Raw genomic sequence first — 12,536 nt, 5'->3', positions numbered from 1 at the left:
AAGGAAAAGAGGTGTCATACGTGCATGCACAAAACTTTTATTAGATAAGTCATTTCCAGATTAAGTCAAGGAAATGAGGTGTCATACGTGCATGCACAAAACTTTTATTAGATAAGTCATTTCCAGATTAAGTCAAGGAAATGAGGTGTCATACGTGCATGCACAAAACTTTTATTAGATAAGTCATTTCCAGATTAAGTCAAGGAAATGAGGTGTCATACGTGCATGCACAAAACTTTTATTAGATAATTCATTTCCAGATTAAGTCAAGGAAATGAGATGTCACAAATGCATGCACAAAACAGCTTTTACACAAATAATTAATTTTTAAGTTTGCCCTCATAAAACGTAATGCTTTCTAAGAACATATGCCATCCAGTACATGATATTACACACTACTGTTATCTCACAATAAGCAACCATTGGGGAAGCATTCAAGTAATGTACTAAACTTTTTAATGAATGATTCTACATATCTTCATTAACTACTTTATGGTAATGATTTTAAAACATCATGTTAACTTAAAAACTTTACTTAAATCTATTGATAATTATGGTAGTTTTGGGCTGTAAAGGCTTTAATAACAATTTTAAAATTACTTGTGGCTCATTTTCTTTTACTCTTCTCTGACTATCACTATAGCTTGATACATTTTAATTATGCCACCAATGACAAGACATATTGTAAAATGTCCATGATCCTCTAATTGTCTGCTTTTTAGTGAAGGTTGGTGACGTGGGATGAAAATTAATAACAGACGTGCATCAGAAATTGTCTCAGATTATGCAAAGCTTAAAATCATAAAATGGGTGTGGGGAATGTCACAATTCAAAGTGTTCTGAAGAAACAGGGAATAAACAACTAAGCCTGTACCCAAATACAGGATGTACTGTCAAAATACTTAATGTCATAGGTCAAAACACTATTTAAGGAACTGTCCAGTCTCCCTCTTTCTTAGAATTGTGTGATTTCTTGATTATGTTCAGTTTTTGATAACAAAACATTAAAAGGTCCTAATTACTACAAATACATTTTGTATAGATTTCAAAGTTGAAAACTTGCAAGATATGCTCACAGTTTAAAAGGTCCATATTCTATTTCATTTTCAAAAACATTCTTTAATATTTAAATACACAATTAGATAAACTTGAAACCTCCTCCTTTTGCTTTATTTGGAACAGATGGGAAATATCCTTACTGAAATTTCAAAATGTTCATAAATATTTTGTTCTGTAATGGTATATTCTTTTGGTTATCTGTGAAAAATTCATAATCTGATTGATAAAAATAACATAATCAACTAAAATCATAGTTAAATCTAAACAAGGAAATCTACAGAAGTTAAAAAAGTATGGAGAAGTCCAAACAAATTAAATATTTTATTTTCCACAAAATGAATAGACTACTTAACACCAGTCTACGAGTCAGAGACATATTTTTATTGGGCTGATTCCCAAAAAAAGATTTTCAGTCCTTTTTGTTTTTTTATTCATGAATAGAGATTTGAACTCCTTGCGATGTGAAATTTGAATTGCCAACCATTGTGGTGGAACTCTATGAGGGAGTAAAACCCACACAAAAACACAGTAGTGGCCACACATTGCATAATCCAAGGTCTTATTCTCACCCCTATAAAGTTGTTTTCTCTGCAGTTTCTGTGAGTTCTGTTGATAAAGGTGGCCGAGGAAGGCCCAATGAAATTTACATGCCACTGGAAGGTGACTAAGTTCAGTACCTACCTGAAGTTTACGCCAACATGAATGTTTTATTTTGTTCATGAGAAACAGTCCAGCCAACTCCCTAAACTGCACATCTTTGTGGCTGAATGCTACCAATGGACAAGTTCTTTTGGCAGTAAAGTGTAGTGTTTTAGGTTAACAGATCAAGATTTTAATAGTACATTATTTTGTTTCTAATTGAAATACCTGAAACCATGACACCCTTCTGTAGGCCACAGAATACAGTTTTATCAACTCGCAGACTGGTTGGTTGAAACATTTAAGGATTTTTAGGACAGAAAATTACAGGTGTAACATGATATACACAGTTAAAATGATTAAACACAACTATGACAATTTTGTAGGTAAACTTATCTTTTCAAATATAAGTTTAGAAATATATCCATCTAATAAAAAAATCTTACACATCCAAGCATATTATGAAAGATGAAACCAAATGAATTTAACTTTTTAACTATCAGATGAGTACTTAGATGAATTTACCTCATCTCATATATAGCCATTCAAGTAAGACCTCTAGTATGGAAAGGTATAAACTAAGACAAATTAAACTTTTCACAACTAGGCCAGTCTTCATACAATTTGACTTTTAACTGATCGATGCTACACCTTCTCAGTAAGGAAAGGATCAATCTAGAATGTACCTTATATGTAATCTTCAAACCATTTAACAGATAACTTTTTTAATCAAAAATGTGGTCAGGAATTAATTTTTAAAATTTATTGTATTACAAATAAAGCATGAAAAGCTAGGCATTAACTTAATGGAATTGTATAGCTCACTCTTTTTGTTGTTTCAATATCATAATAAATTTAAATTTTAGTTGTGTTTCTCAGTACTTTTATAAAAGAAAGAAAAAAATACTACTTCAGCTGAAAAAAAAAATAGATCACTCATTCTTGGTGAATAATTAAGATATTTTGGATATACAAAGTACACTGTTCAAAGCAAATAAGGGATAATTCAAAACTATAACACTCTAGTTATGACCAGGATAAAGCTGTTGTGAAATTTCTTCCACTTAAGTTCTTATGCAAATCAGGCACCCGATGATTAGTCTAGTGACTTAAAATGTAAATAATTGACCGTTAAGCCTACACTTGTAATAACCACTTCATAATATTTTAACATAGACTATGAATGCCACAAACAATGCGAGAAGCCTGACATGAATGATGAATACTTAAAATAAGTATAGATACGATCTTGAGCATCTTTCACCATTCATTTTAAAAAGATGTTCTTTGGGCATCTTTAGTGTATGATGGTTATTTGATGTAATGTGTCACATTACCCAAGAGCATTCCTTATAAGTTTGAATGGATTGAATTCAGTTTCGTGAGTATAAAAGCCATTCTATTCAGTTAGGTTTCTTTCAAGGAATGTATCAACTAATTTAGTATGGTGAAGGTGGGCATTATCACCTAAGAGTAAAACATCAAAATGTCTTCTTTGGTGTCTACTGCATGAAGAATACGGAGTACGTTAAACTCCGTGATTCACTGCAAAGTGATGACTGAGACACAACTGTATAAATACTAGAGGCAGTATAGGCAGAATGACCAATGATTTGCATTTTATATCCCATGACTAATAATCAATACCAATAAAACAGAGAGGTGACCGACATGTTTTTAATATTGGTTTTTGCCTTGTCATAGCTACAATAATTCAAATTCTGATTATCCTTTGTTTTGAGAAATGTAGTACATTAAAAGCTTTTTAAGCTTAATTCACTTTTCATGTTTATATTTTTCTTATTCTAAAAACTTGTTCCACCAAGTAAATGTTCAAAGAATGGACGTAGTACTGGTCCATATCCACAAAGAAAAGTAGCAGATTAAAAACTTTCAAAAAGTCTGCAAATCATCTATAAGATATAGATGAAAATGAAATACTTTCAGGTAATTGTTGTACTCATGGGTTTCAATTTTTAATCATACACATTAACATAAGGATAGTATATTTTACATGATACAGTTAACAATAGGTAATCTAGCAAGTGAAATATGAATTTCATCCATACTGTAAGGTCTATACCTCTTAACTTCTCATTTAACTTTGAAAAATTGCCTATAATGAACTACAGAAACTACTGCCATCATTCAAATCTATTGTTGTCATAGTCTTAAGTTATCTAAATCTTGTATATACTACTTTACTGGATTATTCTTGGTACAGTCTTAGTTATTTTAACTGCTTTAGTAATATAAACTGAAGTATAATTATTTTCACCTTGTGTGTGATAGTGTTATTTAAAGTTGGTTACCTAGAACATGCGAGATTTGAATGAAACCTAAACTGTTTAGTTAATTTTAACATACCTTCAATCCAGATATACGGATTCCTCTGGAAAAAGAAGAAAAAAAATTTATCTAGCAGTGAAATAACAGCAAATACGAAACAAAATACAAAATTTTCAGCAAGGAGTGAGTGTTCAAAATAATCTTATACAGTTCACAATTTTTAACAGTTCTCATAAAGTGACATTTTACTCGACATGTATTTATAAAGACAATACCAATCAATTAGGTTTACCAGTAAGTAAGTAAGGAATTTCTCGCACCTATGCGAGTTTTAAAATTTGCTACATTTTACTAGGAAAAAATAACTTTCATTGTGTATCCTTTCAAGTTTGTAACCATCATCTGGCTTAACAATCAATTCAAACAAAGTGTTACACGTTTGGATACTCTAACTATGGGGAGATTTGAGTGGTGGAATTCTAAAGTGAAATGCATATTTCATTACTACTGGTAGTGTAATAAGGATATGGTCTTGAAGTCCAGTTCCCAGTTAGGTTTTATTAAGCATCATTATTTCAAACTTATGAAACTGTGGAATAGCTTATCTTAAAATGTATTGTGTGCCATTTCACTTTTATCAGACAAATAGTGTTAGTATTTCTAGATGGACAACTGACCATAAAGGAGAGTGGCCTTCTATCATACTGCTCATACTTAGTTTAAGGTTGTATGGTATGATTTCCTAATACTACGTGGTATTGTGACTAGTGATATTTCACATGTGGTTTTATATAATATTTATGCTTTTTGGCATGAGCAAAACCCATCACATGTGTGAATCAGAGAGAAAACTATGCCCCAGAAATATAAACATTAATTGGAAGCTGATATCTGTCTAGTAAAATTATAATATATAGCAAATTATTGCTACTGTTTCTAGTTTGTCATAAAAAACACTTTTAGCAAGTGTCATAGTTATGCATAATCCAACTAAACAGAGGACTAATATTACAGACCCATTATACTGTTTTTAAATACACAAATATTATCAAAATCTTGTTTTTATGCTGCCCTAAATTTATCAATGTATGACTGTTCAATATTTTCCTACAATTCAGCCAAGTGTTTTGATGAATTTGACCTTTTCAGATTTTTCATAAATTCATATAGCCTAAAGAATGTTCATATTGTGATAATGTGCAGGCCAAGCTGTGATTGTGACTTTTCTATCATCCTCATTATCACCAACGTATTGTTCACCACATTAACTGCATGTTGGGATCATTGTCTAGCTAGAAGATGAATCCCTGCCAGATGAGATGTATTCCTGGGAGAATGGCATGATGGATTAGGGTCTGCATTTACTTCTCAGGAATCAGGATGCCATTATTTCTGTGAAGATAACACACACTATTGGCTGAGATGTGGACCAAATTTGCACTATAAATCTGGTACATTGAATATGATACTGTTCTCCTTTCCACTGTTGAATAAACTGTCATTTATTTTTGCTAAACAATTCCAATTGAGATTCATTTGTATGTCATTTTACTGTCTGTGGCCCTGATGCCCATTTCAACCTTTTGGTTCAGCTACTTCTTCTCAGCAGTGTTTTTTGCACAGCTACATGTCCAATGCAGCAAATCTGTCTTAATGTGCATTTTATCATTTTTGAGGCAACATTCACAACTGTGTTTATAGTTCACTGGCACAGTGTATTCTGTATTCGACCATCATCTATCTTTTAATGAATATGCCCTAAGACACCCAATGTCACTTTTACAGAGTTTTGGTGTTTTACCTCCACCACTCCCGTCATTAATAATGCCAGTTTCATGTACCTTCTTCAGTCTAAGTCTAAATCCAATTTTTTTTAAATAGAATTAATAGTTTTGTTCCATATCTTGCATTTTTAGTTACTGCTTCACAGCTTTGAAAATGGTTTAAGAAACATATTTATCACATTATCTTTATGAAAATAATACATATCACTATGGCATCAACCGTAACTAAAATCCTTCACCGTTTTTGTTTGTTTAACCTATGCTCCCATACAACTTACATCTGATGTGCAACAAATTGTGGGAGAAGTTCTAACCAGAAACAATCCTATTACAGCTGAACACAACAAAATTCTTTTTTGTAGTAATTCTTTTACTTCATAAAATTTGGGAAAGAATAGCGATCAACCTAAAATTTGTAAAGATAGCTATCTAGTTATGAGGTAGGCCATTATCATCCTAACCAATCAGAGCTCCATGTTTCAAAGACATAATAATGTGAATGTAATGTACAGATGCTCCTACCATGGTAAAAACAAAAGTACATGAGATCTCAAAACTTCAACAAATGGTATAAAAGAGTTTAGCATCTCCTAATTATCATATGACATATTTCACATAAATATGAACTAGATTTGGAGTCTACACACTCGAAACACAAATCATGTTATTCTCATTACTTGAATATTTTTGTTTCCCCAACAGGAGCCAATGGGCCATTCTTTGTTGTGCTCAATAATGTATTATAAAGTTCATGCCAGCAAATGTGGGTACTGATAATTTAACTAGCACTGTAAACTGTTTTGACAAAAATTCTAGAAAAAACTTCATACTGTCTTTAGATTTAGTACATCAAACTAACATTACATAAATTACATATATATGCATGATAAGATGTGCTTTACATAGTGGAAACACATACTAGAAAAACAGTGGATTTAAAGTTTGGCTGAAATGGTTAGTAAGCTGTAACTGGACTTACTACCTTACCATTTTTCTAATGTGATTAGAGAGATAAGAATAGGTATAAAGTGATAAGACATTTCTCTGTGATATTCTAAAAAACAAGCAAAAAAAATTTTCCAAGCTACTTGAAAATGTCAAACTGCTACAGAAACAGTAAAATTCTGTTATGTCATTCAGTTTCTTCAAGGTATGTGAAAATTAAGCTCACAATAGATGATAAGGCCCTGTCACTGATATTTTTACAAGTAGGTAGTTAGTACAGGTGTTCATTTAATTTACTTATTATTATTTCTTATCTTCAATCACATAAGTTTTTGTCAGTACTCTTGGTAACGTCCTGCTACTTGACTCCACACCTTAACAGTAACATGTGTTGTAGTAATTTATCTCAGCTGCTATGCTCCTCTAAAGTTACACTATCGGAGCTGTCTAATGGATCTTCATCAGTTACAAGATGTTTTAGGGCAGGTTGGGGGAAGTTTAGTTTATACACAGTTATAGTGATGTTATACTGTTCAATGGACATTAAATGTATGGCAGTAACTGAAGCCAACAGCTAATGTATGTGTGTTCCCTAACTAAAAAAACTATTTATTTATTTATTGTTACTCGCAATAACAGTATTGGTTAGAATATTTAATATATTTCATTCTATTATTTTTAATTTTATTTCTTATTACTATACTTTCATCAGATTGTTTTGCATTGTTAGTTTATGTATTTAGGACTAGCCTAAATCTCCAAGCCTGCAAAAACTCAAGATATTATTGAGTTTATGGCCGAAAATATCCCCTCTACTTATTTAATACTATAATTATATATAAAAAAGACTTACTTATAGAGGGAAGTACAATTATTTCAGTTTTAAACAATAAATTTCTAATTCATAAAAAATTTGGTTCGTACTCATACACAATATATATATAATGTAAATAATTTCTGTATTTAAAATTATATATAGTAGAAAATTAAGCACTTATAACTTAGTGATTCAAAATGTTTCACCTTGAACTAATGAAATTTTTATTTAAAATTTTGAAAGACAAAAGTTGAAATCTTTAAGATTAGTTTGTAAGCTTATTATTCATTTAAAATTTTATTCCTTTTCGTGAAGAGTGAATACACGTGTTAAACAAATGCTGTTTGAGAAGTTTATGAATTAGTCTTTAAAAAACTTTATAAGTCTGTGGATATAGCAGGGCAATTAACTCAATTATGTCAATTAGGGTTTTGTAAAATTAGTGTTTCTGATTAATATTATTTTATATTATTCAAACTATCAAAGTATTGACATCAGCATTATAATTTCTATTTGTTATTTTTGATTAATTCAAGTTTGTTCAGCTCAGTGTTACTAATCATTAAAATAATCATCTAACCAAAATTAGTGTCTCAGATTATTCCAACTATCCAAGATTTTGAAATCTTTCCATTTTGATTTCATATTAATCAAATAATCAACATTAGCATTTCCAATTATTACCATTTTCTATTATTCAAAGTAAACAAAACATTTCCATTATGATTTCTCATCATTATTTTTGATTCATTTTCATGTGTTTAATTTAACTGATTAGCATTAGGATTTACGAAAATAATCAACTAGTCCAAATTAATGTTTTCAATTATTCCAACTATTAAAATAATGAAAATATTGCCATTAGGATTTCTCATTATAATTTTCTGATTAATTAGTTAGTTCAGCTTCAAGCTATCACAAACAGTGATTAGGGTGGTTATCTTGTAATTAGAGAGTTTTGGGTTATATTTGTTTCTTTGATTTTGAGTTATGGCAAAGTTCACTGATCGATTATTCTCATTAAATGGCTAAAAAGAAATTCTCACTAGTAAAAAAAGTAAAAAATGAAAAGAAAAAACTTAACACCACAAATCATGTTTCAATACTCATGATGGGCACAGTACAGATAGCCCATTGAGTACCTTAATAACAACAAAAAAGGAAATATTTCAATTATTGGGTAGTTGTGATAAAAACACCAGTTGATTATTTTACATAACATTAATAAATGTAATAATCAATGCTCATAGTTAATTGACTATAGTTTAATTAGCTTAATTGCCCAGCTCTACTGATGATCAAATTAGATAAAATATAGAAACATCAGTAATTCTTCAAAGTTATTCAACTAGTGCAAGAAACTGTAAATGGCAAATTACATGATTAAGCTTTTGAAAAAATTCCAAGCTTTGAATTTATCTCAAGGACAATTCCTATTGAACATTCAGAGCTATAAATATAATGATATAGCTTAGAATATTTCTAAACTATGTTTGATAAAATATTTTAAACAATTTGGATGACACAGTACCAAAGGTTAACAAACAAACTGAAGCTTATTAAACATAGTTGTAAACATTTGAAATTCTAGATGAATAAACATTTATGACAGAGTATTATTAAAATGATCAAGAGTTTCTATGATTATCTTCTTGTTTAAAGTTATTCATATGCGATACACAGTCTCTGACACATTGCTATAAATTCTCAAGCAAGATTAATGCTTTTCATAAGTTTCCAATTTAAAATTATTTCATAACAACATAATTATGATCTGGCTTAAGATTAAGAATTATTAATTTCTATATATGTATTAGAAAACAATTTAAACACCAAATCTGAGATTATTAAAAATCGAGTTACGGCATTAACGCTATTTGAAAATTGAAATAGTTCGCTATTTGACAAAACCACTTACACTATTAGTCTGTCAGAATTTTCAATTACTTGCCAGCAAATGCCACAACCTTATTATTAGTTATAGTTACGCTAATATAAACAGTCATACTAGTTTTGAACTGTACAAAAAAAAAAAAAGTTCGAAAATTAGTACATTCTGACTCTTCTTTTAGTCTAATAATATTAATAACTAAATAAGTAATATTCTGTGGCTCACGCGACTTCGATGTTACCACTACTATTTACTCAAATTACTGGCATTTGTAATATTAATTTTAGAATTTATAAATTGTATCCAACGTTAATTCTATTTCCAAATAAAGTTCAAAATTATTGTTGTCTTACCCGTTCAACACGTGTAAACCCGCACCTAGCAACATGGAGGATATATTCTCTACTTTATGTTTTTAAAAATAATTTAAAGCGCTTTTCTTCTTCTTAGGCAAAACATACAATGGCAGGATTAACAGGTTGTCGTCTTCTCATAAGACCTATTTCTTTGTTGTCCAACCAAAAGATGGCGGGCTGTAAAATCATAGTCACAAAGGGTAGTAATTTCAAGAATATATTTTTTAATGTGTAATTATTGTGTGATTACAAAATAAATGCCAGGAAACATGTCATTATCAAAGTATTTTATCTGATTTTTATTTCTGAAAAAATAGTTATAAGCACTGAAATCAGAATATATAATTAGATATAAGATGTGTTAAAACAATATTATTTATTTAATCATTATGGAATCAGTTTCAAATATATACATTACTCATATATTTGTACAACGTTATTATGACATAGGGGATTTTTGATGCTATATATTAAATTAGCAATATATATATATATAGATTTACAAATGATAATTGGTAATTTCCTTTAATTGCATATCACTTTTTAGTATAATTCGTGTAATTATATACATATGTATTTAACGTTTTTCTTACATGTTATGTGTTATCTTTTTTATTATTAAATGAATACAAACACCTGTTATATTAACAAACAAAGATGAAATGAGCAGCAACTGCTTTGTTCAGCGTGCTTGAGGAGAAAGCCTTGGAGGACTAATATAGAAAAGTAGCACATCGTCTTTCCATCAGTGCTACTTCATTTTGTAGCTTAGTCCTCCAAGACTTTCTACACAAACGTCACACCAAAATAGGCAGTTGCTGCCAACTGCACCTTTCCTTACTCATTACGAAGACTTTGCCTAAATCATCTATAAAAGAATATTTGTGACTTTATTGTTGAACATGACAATACTTTACAGAACTTATCTGTTTTGTAGGTGCTGCCATCTATTATTAAAAGCACGATATGTTTATTCGTATTACTTTTATTCCCATTTATGTATTTTGCTCAAACAAACTAAAAGTACGTCAATAACAAAATTAAAATGAACAAAGCCATTAAAACAAGTAAATTGTAATTAATGCTAGAAATCAATACTTATTTTCTATTAAACTACAAAATACTCGAATGATAACAGCTGAACTTTGATGATGCTCATAGTTTTTGTTGTTAATTTTTGTATAAAATTAAAGTGTCTGTTTTTAGAATTTTCGTACAAATTGGATGGAAGACAGTTAGTCAATAGTACCTATCGTCCCGCCAGCTCTTGCGCTACACTTGTCTGATCGAATAATTGGATTTGACCATCACTTTATAGAACATCTATAATGATTGGTTGTTTATTTCAAAGCATAGCCACATTTGGCTATCTTCTGTGTCCACCGTGGTGAATCAGAATCCTGTATTTTAGCGTTGTGTGTCCGTAAATGTCCCACTGTCCCACCGGGGGATCATCCACTATGAACAAAATGAAAAAAAAAATCAGAAAAAAAAAGATGTAAAATAGAATATTCCTTAACGGAAGTATCATGACATTGCTTTATAACAGGATTATTTAAACATTACAAGAATGATGGATGGTGCTACCAGTTTTGGGTTAGACGAGAACAGGAAGAGGCAAAATTCAGGTTATGACAGTAAAGTAGGGGTAAATATACTTATCAACGCAAAGCAAGTACTTTATCAGTTGAACATAAGTGTTAATGCTTTTGCAATTGTTATTTTAATTGATTCATTACCAAAAAAATCACCATTTAGCACGGGCAACCTGTGACAAGCACCTATTTCCTATTTCCAATGAAATCAACCTTGTTAGTTGGAGAACTTATACAATTATAAATTTATTAGCAACGCGATACACTTATAATTACAGGTTATTTTGAAAAGCATTTGATTTTAGAAACATGTTATATGTTTAACCTGTTTATTAAAGTAGTTTACAAGGCATCTTGATTTACAGAAAAGATGGCTCACAAGAGGTAAGTTAGGAAATTGAAATTTTATAGAATTAGCGAAAAGTATACGGGCGAATAAAAAATGGCTTGATAAAAGAATGTAAATGACGATGATAACTTGGATTATTTTGCTGTGAACATTTTACATTGGGGCAAGGATCATAGGATATCAATTAATAAAGCAGCGGCCTCAGAGAATTTGTTAGAGCTGAAAACCTAGAATTCAAACCCCTATCAGCGCACATTTCTTAAGATATTGATTCATGATAAAAGGTATCTGACATGAAGAAGTACACAAAGTATAGTTCTGATGCTTTGATCTGTTGTTTTGGTCGATGGAAGGATGACTTCGATGGACTAAATGGTCTTTTGTCACTTTGAATTTTATGTTTCTATGGTTAATTATCCTAATATCAGTGTTTTTGATTTTGTCCCAGAAAAATTCACCTTCTAGTTTCAGTATCTTGCTATTATTACAGTTCCTTTGGAATTCACCCTAATTCTAGGATTGTGATTTTAAAACAAATCTTTCACAATTTTTGTAAATTCACCTTGCCGATTGTCAGGTCCCACTTCAAGTCCAGTCATATATTTATCCGTTTACTAAAACCGCCTAATGCTCAGAGCCGTTGCTATAAAAAATACACTACCCACAATCTGTTGACTTGCCAACCGTTATAAAATAAATCAACAATTACATAACTGATAACTATTAGTCCTAAGAACTAACATGCTCGCTCTTTCAGCCGTGGGGGCGTTATAATGTGACGGTCAATCCCACTATTCGTTGGCAAAAGAGTA

General features: G+C 30.5%; 1 protein-coding gene across 2 annotated transcripts in view; it reads right to left on the bottom strand.

Moving 5' to 3' along the window:
* Nucleotides 1-9,906, bottom strand: part of LOC106459809 (polypyrimidine tract-binding protein 1-like) — a 70,256-nt gene extending 60,350 nt beyond the window's left edge. The window contains exons 1-2 of one of the 2 annotated variants that reach the window (XM_022386358.1): nt 9,778-9,906; nt 4,066-4,090 (exon numbers count right to left, since the gene is read on the bottom strand). In XM_022386358.1, the coding sequence (XP_022242066.1) occupies nt 4,066-4,090; nt 9,778-9,812 (60 nt within the window). In that variant the 5' untranslated portion in view covers nt 9,813-9,906. The remainder of the gene's footprint in view (nt 1-4,065; nt 4,091-9,777) is intronic. The other variant, XM_022386356.1, reaches the window with a different exon arrangement.
* Between the last annotated feature and the right edge of the window lie 2,630 nt (nt 9,907-12,536).

Source organism: Limulus polyphemus, unplaced genomic scaffold (assembly GCF_000517525.1).
Source record: "Limulus polyphemus unplaced genomic scaffold, Limulus_polyphemus-2.1.2 Scaffold663, whole genome shotgun sequence".
Lineage (NCBI taxonomy): Eukaryota > Metazoa > Arthropoda > Merostomata > Xiphosura > Limulidae > Limulus > Limulus polyphemus.
The sequence above is the reverse complement of the archived record's forward strand: the minus strand, read 5'-3'. Positions and strand labels throughout refer to the sequence as shown.